Source organism: Elgaria multicarinata, chromosome 2, assembly GCF_023053635.1.
Source record: "Elgaria multicarinata webbii isolate HBS135686 ecotype San Diego chromosome 2, rElgMul1.1.pri, whole genome shotgun sequence".
Classification (NCBI taxonomy): domain Eukaryota; kingdom Metazoa; phylum Chordata; class Lepidosauria; order Squamata; family Anguidae; genus Elgaria; species Elgaria multicarinata.
The window spans coordinates 41,565,001-41,573,516 of NC_086172.1; the positions used below are offsets into that span (position 1 = coordinate 41,565,001).

Genomic DNA, 8,516 nt, shown 5'->3' on the forward strand with positions numbered 1-8,516 from the left:
TTTATTCCCTAAGGACAGTAAAAGCTGAGCTGTATAATGGTTTGCTTTTTAATGTAAATATATTTTAATATGGAGGCTAGTTATGTCTTCAGATGCATTATAACTGCAGATTCTATATTGAATTTCATGACAATATCAATTCTTCAAAATACTATATACAACATTTTGTGTGTTAACCTGTTCTTGCTTCAGTTATTTTAGTTGTGTAATCTATATTATTAGTACTGCTTTTATATTTTATCAGAATAATTCAGTTTGGTCTGTGCTAAGTTCAGTAATTTAAAATAATGCTACAGATGTGTATGTACTTCAACAACCAGGCTAAATTATTTGGAAGAATATAAAAGTGTATTTAGTTTCCTATGACACTTTTATTTGACTCCGCTCAGAATAATATCTTCAAAGACACTTGTGCGCTCAGTAGCAAAAATGCCTTTCCTCCACTAGAAATTTGAAAGCTGGTTTATCTTAAGACTGATTGTAAGTATCTTTGATTTAATGTGGTGAGATATTTAGTCAGGTAAGCATCAGTGAGTAGCCATATTAACCCAATACATCTTTTATTGTAAAAACTATGCTTTACAGTGTCAGACTCCTTAGCACTTTAACATGGTTTATTAAGCAGCCTTTAGGTCACCATTATTTTTCAAATTCCTTTCCATGCTTGTGTGTGCATAGAATAGATGCCCTTGTAGTTCAACACATGAAGCAATTATAATGCATTCTTCATAATTTAAATTTACCAGAACAATTTGCATGTATATAAGGGGGTAATGCATTGTTGTTAGTTGTTATACTGCATTTTAAAATATACAATTTAATAACTTTAAAATATTTATTTGTCATATACTATATTTCAGTTTTAATATGCTCAGCAATGCCTACGTTTTGAATTCATAATATATTTCTGATTAAATATACTGTTTTTTTTGTAGAATTTTAGGATAATTAGAAGTATTTATTTGAACTAAGTACCAGGAATGGTAGTTTTAAAAGTTATTTCACATGTTTTTTTCTCTCTCTTTCATTGTGAAGACTGAATTCCTGCACAAAGCACACTGTATCCAAAATCAATACAGCTGTTAATTTGCATTAGGAAAAAAAACAAAGCTTGCCCTTCTTTAATACCAGTTTAAAGGTGTTTGTCTGTGACCCAATATTGAAAATTAGCTGTCTGGATTCTTGACATTTTAACTGATACAAAACTAAATTTCAGCAGATCTGGAAAGCATATTACAATGGAGAAATATTTCTTGTACAATCAATCTTTCTAAATACAATTAATTTTCTCCTGGTTTTCCATTTGACAGAAAGGGACGAAGGCTCCTCAGGCAGCTGGAAAGATTCATACTGATTTTGAAAAGGGATTCATTATGGCTGAAGTAATGAAATATGAAGATTTTAAAGAAGGAGGCTCAGAATCAGCTGTCAAGGTGAGCCTCCCATCCTCTCCTTTCCTTAACACCATTTTCTTATTTCAAGACTTTATTGGAGAGAAGCCCCCAGTGATAAGCGAATCTGACAGTCAGTGTGAACAATACAGCACAGCCACACTGTGGGCAAAAAAATAAGATGCAGTTTAAAACATAACATCTTAATACATTAAATTACAATGCTACAGTCTGAAACAATAAAGTTAGACTGTGTTATTGTCCTGTGTGAAACTTTAGGGCTATTGGTAGAATGTTTATATTTGTCATACCTTAATATATTATTTCAGTTTTTAGGACAAACGTAAACATTCAGTCAATAACACTAAAGTTTCACATTGGACAACAATACCGTATAACTTTATTATTTCAGACTGTAGCAGTGTGGCATCATTGTGTATATATAAGAGTGCTAGACCATTTTCAAATCATTACAAAAATATAATATGCAGCAATTTGTTCGATAAAAATAAGAAATTTCACAGTGAACGACATAACAAAATCACTATTCATCAGCAAATAATGAAGGCAATGGTTTATTATAGCCTATTAAAATGTTTAACCTATTTGTAAATTGAATAAAACACACTTTCCTAAAAATACATTTAAGCGGATAATTTCTACAGTAAAGTAAGCATCGGGATTTCCCACTAATTGTAGCATCTGAGAATGTTATTATTTGATTATTTCCTTTATTATTACTGCATAAATTAATGAGAAGAAAACACTTATTCTAACAGATGGTGTTTAGCCTTACCTTTATGAAGATGGGGAATTTGATCTTCTTTCCAAACACTAGAGGGCAGAGGCTGATTAGGTGCCCAAAGTTGTGCCCTGCTAACAGCAGTTAACTGTGTTGTTATCAGATAATAACAGATACAATCAGAATTAGAATTTATTAAATCTGGAGTGAAAGAATCACATTTTCTGTATTGTAATACCATTTTTCTTTTCGCAAAGACATTCCTTCCTGTTGTTTGAAACCTAAAGAAGAAGGGTTTCAATCTTTTATGTGCCGTCATTTGGGCTTTTTTTGTGATGTTTGTTTCTTAGTAATGTAAAAAAAGAAAAAGAAAACCCCCGTTAAATTTAACCTAGTCCAATATTCAAAGCATTCTACCAGATAATGCATTAAAAGATTTTCAAGACTGTATCTCATTATCTTCCATTTGATAGCTTATAAGGTATGCAATAATGTAATTTCAAATGTAGGTTATTCTCACTAAAGAAGATTGCACGGAGCAGCAGGGTTTTAATAGGTCTGTTTGAACCACAGGAAGTGTGTGCAATGAGGTGTGTGGGGGGGAATCCCATTATAATTGGTTTGTTGTGGCATGTGAACCATCTTGTGAAAGTAAAGTTGAGTTCCAGCCAAACAAGTAAACCACAGCCATAAATAAATTTCACATATTTTAAAAGCCATGAAAGCTTGTTCAGTTGTCAAATCATATATCATACCAAGAATACCCATTACAATTAGATATGAATATGAAATATGTGGCATAAAAGCTATACTGTGATTGTCAAAAGTTTTTACTTAAGATTTTTCTTGATGTTTTGATTTCAATACTAAATAATTTGCTGGTCCTAAAGAAAAATTGTAAGCTGAAAATCATAATTTTTAAGTCAATTCATGTGTCTTTATAATAATGTAGTTGGTTTTTTAAAACAACAACAACGCTGTGTTCTAAAAAATTACTATTTTGGGAGAAGTTGAACATTACATAGCCTTTGTATTGGGACAGATTGTTATTGTAAACAATGCAGGCCACTATTTATTTCTGTTTAGATTTCAAAGTTGATTTTGGGAGTTTCCAGATTCAGCTGAAACAACAGTGGTCATGGCTGCTGGTTGCTTTGTATGTTATGAAGCTGATCGATTTTTAAGTTTATTTTGTGTGTGTCTAACACCAGTACAGCATAACTAATTTAATGCCAGTGCTGTGAACTATACACTGAATAGCTCTGTGTGGGCTTTGTAGTCTACAGGGATATCACATTATTAGCAATCATATCTGCTTAGGCAAAGCTGGCTTCTACAGATGGCTGCTTTCAAGTGCAAATGAACTGGTTAGACGTGTCTTGTTTAATACATACTCAAGATTCACAAATGGGTATTGATTTTTTTTCAGCCAGTGTTTCTGATAGCAATGAAAATGGATTAAATGGGCTCCAGGGAATTTAAAGGAACACAGTCACTTTTAATTAATTGTGAACTGGTAGCTAAAATACATAATACTTGTATTAGTATGTCAGAATGTATTTAATTAAAAGTGACTGTGCCCACTTTGTGAAAACAATGAACATGGCCACTTTGAATGAAATAGGCTATTCCAAGAATGCTTGAACATTAAGCAACTCTCTACAACCTTTCTACAACAGAAAATTGTATAATTTCCTAATCAGCCGCTAGTTTTGCTGATGGGGCCCATCGTTAGCTGCCAGAAAGTCCTGTTGTTGCTACTCCTTTCAACTACTCCCTCATTCTAACACCTACACTTCTTTCTGCTCCTCCTCCTTTTCTCCCTGTAGAAAAAAGGAGGATTAAGATACCAGGTTGTGCCTAGCAATGGCCCTATACATGTCTCCTCCTCCTCCTCCTGGATAGCCCAAAACCTATACAAGCACACACAAGTTGTTGCCTCCTCCAGATGCTTCCTGCTCCCCTTGGTTGGCAGCCCAGAAGCTAGAAAACCAGCGGCATACTATTTTCAACAGCTTGGGATTTGGAATTGAAGGAGAGGAAGTGCATGTGGGACAAAGAGAGGCAGAGTCTCCAAAGCAGCACTTTTACATGCCAGTCTCTAGGAGAGATGAGGGGGGTTCTTCTCCCTCCCCTTCTGCATTGTTTCAAATAGTTTAAGGGATATGGTAGAGAATGGGAAAAATGAGGAATGTGAAATAATGCCGCCGCCCCCCCCCCCCCATTTTGAAAGGAGGACTAAAACTCTGAGGCCACCAGTTGCCAACCTTGTTGTAAGTATTTAATTGCATAATCTTAATGCCGCTTACGTTTATAGACTAATTAGTACATGTCACTAATTAAACTAATTACTCCTGACTTTAGGCATTGCTCATAGCATCTCGAGTTCATTATATAGTGCATCGCTTCTGAGAGGCTTGAATGTAAGTTGGGCTTACAATGTGGTGCCGTGTCAAATTGTGAACAATAACAACAAGTTAATGGATCTTCATGAATCCATGTCATTAAAGGACAGGAAACAGCAAAGCCATTATCTTCACAGAAACTAGTCTGAAAATTAATGTATGTATTCCCATAGCTGTTGCTAAATAACCAACTTTCTTGCCATAGACACTTATAAAACGTTTCTCTGGAAACAGTAGAATTGTCTTGTTTCTATCTTGTTAATTTGTTGGTGCTGTAAAATAACTTTTAGAGATAATAATATATACATCCTTTCCCTCTTCACCCCGTTAGTCGTAGCCCATGCTTTCGTAATAATACCTGTAATAGTTGGCAAAAAATAATTTAGGACACATGGAGAGAAAATATTGCTCTTACATAATAAATGCATTCTCTGAAGCAATGGGTGTAATTTCGGTTGGTAGATGGTCCGAGATAGTTTCAGTTTGCGCAAATTCTTGTCACTGTTTTCATCTGTTTTCTCATCTATCCATGTTACCACATAAGGCAGATTTTGGCTCTTCCAGTCTCTAAAACACACAAATTGGAGACCCCAGTACACTTTTGCAAAGAACACATGGTGACGTTTATTTTGCAGTTCCATTCTTAAAACTGCCCTATATTTAAGATAAATATTAAATGCCACCCTCTGCACCAATCGAGCTATCCCGTTCTTGGCCTCCGGCTTATCATTTCTCCTTTGTGCCCCTTGGACCCCGTGCCCATAGAGATGTGGCTGTTTAAAATTCTGCTACACACAGGCTGCTTGAGTGCAGTAAGCTGCACCTGTCCAGAACGTTGGTACACAACTAGAGGTTTTCTCCATGACACTGTTTTGCTTTGTTTTGTTTTTGCTGGTTGGCAGTGATGGGGAGAAAATAGCTAGGCCACAGGGCCAAGACCTGTTCATACTCAATCTACTCTGTGGAAGAGGCTCCACATGGTGGCATCTTACTGTGCTGGTTTGTTTACATGGGGTCATGGCAGATGGCTTTAACTTATTCCTTCATCCTCAAACACACCAGAATCTTTGTTCACCAATTCCCACTGCTGCTGGGGCATTCCTTCATCTGTCACTTGATGCTTTCTGCCTTTTGTTCTGTATTACTCCATTTGATCAGAACTTTAAGATAGTGGGGTAGGGTAGGGTAACATTCTCCAGGCTTTGGTGTTATTTATTTATCTCTGAATTGTCCCTCCACTCAGTGAGTGCTTGAGGCGATTTATAACTATGCCCTAAACATAGTAAAATACAAATAATTCAAATAAAACTGATGGAACTCCATAACAATAAAACAAGGGAAAGCTTCTAAAAATCAAAGAGCACCCTTAATCAGTAAAAGCTCAGAGGAATAACTCGAGGGCTGTCTTCACAGCGCCAAATTAGTGCCGCTCTGCCACCAAACCCCGTGGTATCACTAGTGTGGGGTGGTGGCAAGTAATACAGACTGAGGAGGCAACGTGGGCTTTCCAATGGCCATTAGACTCGCCGAACCCACCCCCTGCCATCTGCCCAGGTGGATGGTGACCAATCAAGGGTCGCCATTGCCCAGCCATGCCGCCGCCATGACTCTAGAGTGAGGGTAGACGGTGATGGGCCTTACTCGCCTTGCTCTGGAGGAAAAAGTCTGGGTAAGTCCCTGACTTTTTTCTTTCGCAGCTTCGCTGGAAAGCGCTGGGGTGGGTGCACAGTGGCTGCTGTGTCATATAATCAATGCAGTGCAACCGCGCACCCACCCCAGGGCTTTCCGTGCATTTAGACAGCCCCACAGTTTTTCCAGCCGCTTAAAAGCCAATAATGAAGGAGCCAACCTAACCTCCCTGGCAAGGGCGTTCTACAATAAGGATGCTTGCACACAGGAGGCCATGTATCTGGTCCGCACCAACCTCAACTCTTCAGTAAGTGGGACTTGTAAGATGCCTCAGGTGAAGAACGTAGGCTCCAGTCAGGTTCATATGGGAGGAGGCAGTCTCTCAGTTATCCCGGCATAAAACCATTTTGGGGCTTTAGAGGTTAAAAACTAACATCTTGAATTGGGCTCAGAAACAAACAGGAAGCCAGTGAAGATGTTTTCAAAACTCATCATATATGTTTGGCCACTGTTTTGCACTAGCTGTATTTTCCAAACTCTTTTAAAAGGCAGCCCCATGAAGAGTGTATTACAGTAAAGTGAAATGATTAAGACATGGACCACTGCGGCCAGTCCCCTTCCATTAGTGGAAAGCATCTTCTGATCACAGAAGAGCTGTTACCAACTTAGCTGAAGAGCATTACATGACAAAAGTGACCCCAGACCTAGAGGAAGCCCTTGTGTAAGACTGCATAAGCGCATAAACTCTCACTTTATTCCCCCACTAGAGTTTAAACATTAAACCTGTATTATTTACTGTTTCTTATTCTGGAATGCAGCAGCGTGGTGCTGTATTGCAAGAGGTCTGCTGCTGCAAGCTCTAGCACAACAATTCACAGAACTGCACCTGCGCATGTTCTTCTTTCACTCATGGTTCTTTGGATCCAGGCATTGGCCATATTCAGAAGACACCTTAAACCACGGCTTTAACCATGGTGGTTAAGCCAGAAAGCCAGGCCATGTTCAGAAGACACCTTAAACCATGGCTTTAACCATGGTGATGAATACGCCTTTTTGCTTTATTGACCGTGGTTAAAGCCATGGTTTAAGGTGTCTTCTGAACACAGCCTGGGTTTCTGGCTTAACCACCGTGGTTAAAGCCATGGTTTAAGGTGTCTTCTGAACACAGCCTGGCTTTCTGGCTTAACCACCATGGTTAAAGCCATGGTTTAAGGTGTCTTCTGAACACAGCCTGACTTTCTGGCTTAACCACTGTGGTTAAAGCCGTGGTTTAAGGTGTCTTCTGAGCACAGCCTGGCTTTCTGGCTTAACCACTGTGGTTAAAGCCATGGTTTGAGGTGTCTTCTGAATGGGCCCACTGTGTTTGAAGCATGGTAGCACATTGTATTTACTTCCTTCCTTGGAGAATGAAGAGGATTGGTTATTTTTGTATACTGCTTCATTTATAGAGAGGGAAGCAACAGGGACTATTCTGAAAAATAGCTTCTAAATCAAATTAGGAGTGTTCTTGTTAAACAGTTATTTTCAAGCAACAAGAAGATTTTGGCTTTTTTAAATTTTATTTTTAGAAAATGAGGGGAGAAGGGAGAATTTAAAATAGCATCTGTTACCTACATTTGTTTTAATATAAAATAACACCCAGCGGTTTTTAGGGATGCAAAGCAAATGCACGGTTGCCATTGTATAAAAGAATCTCATAGCAATGTTGTTTTCACTATCAGCCGTGAAGAATAAATTATGATTATATATTTGTCAATCAAATTCTGCCCAAGTCAAGAAGTTTACAGCTACCAATCGTTTTTCTGAGTGGATAGTACTTTGTTCAAAATGTGCACTGCTTTTTAAAATAATGTGTTTATATACATATATAATTTTAATGCTGTAATCTATTCTCCTTCTATCTCTCCTAGGCTGCTGGGAAATACAGACAGCAAGGCAGAAATTACGTAGTGGAAGATGGAGATATTATCTTCTTTAAATTTAACACACCTCAACAGCCGAAGAAGAAATGAATATTGGTCCTGTTCATCACTCAGAATTAAACTCTGTTACCCCAAAAAGCATACGAGTTTTTATTTAGATAGGGATATCTTGCCGGGGGGGGCAGGGAGGATACAATGTGTATACCTAAGGACAAATAACCCCTACAAACGAAATCCCTCGTGTTGTTTTTTTTAAAAAATTAAATTATGACATCTCCAGTGAACGTACAAGTTCACTTAAATGTGAACAGCTCTGCATTTCAAATGATTAAGACTACTCCAAATTGCGGGAGCTTTTCAGGAACCATATTACTCTCATGATACTTCATTAATCTCCATCATATATGCCAAGCCTGACATGTTTGAC

The 8,516-nt window shown here is 37.7% G+C and overlaps 1 protein-coding gene across 2 annotated transcripts in view; it reads left to right on the top strand.

Moving 5' to 3' along the window:
- OLA1 (Obg like ATPase 1) overlaps positions 1-8,227 on the top strand; it is a 100,964-nt gene extending 92,737 nt beyond the window's left edge. For both annotated transcript variants that reach the window (XM_063116374.1, XM_063116373.1), the window contains exons 10-11: positions 1,311-1,433; positions 8,078-8,227. In XM_063116374.1, the coding sequence (XP_062972444.1) occupies positions 1,311-1,433; positions 8,078-8,179 (225 nt within the window). In that variant the 3' untranslated portion in view covers positions 8,180-8,227. The remainder of the gene's footprint in view (positions 1-1,310; positions 1,434-8,077) is intronic.
- The last annotated feature ends 289 nt before the right edge of the window (positions 8,228-8,516 follow it).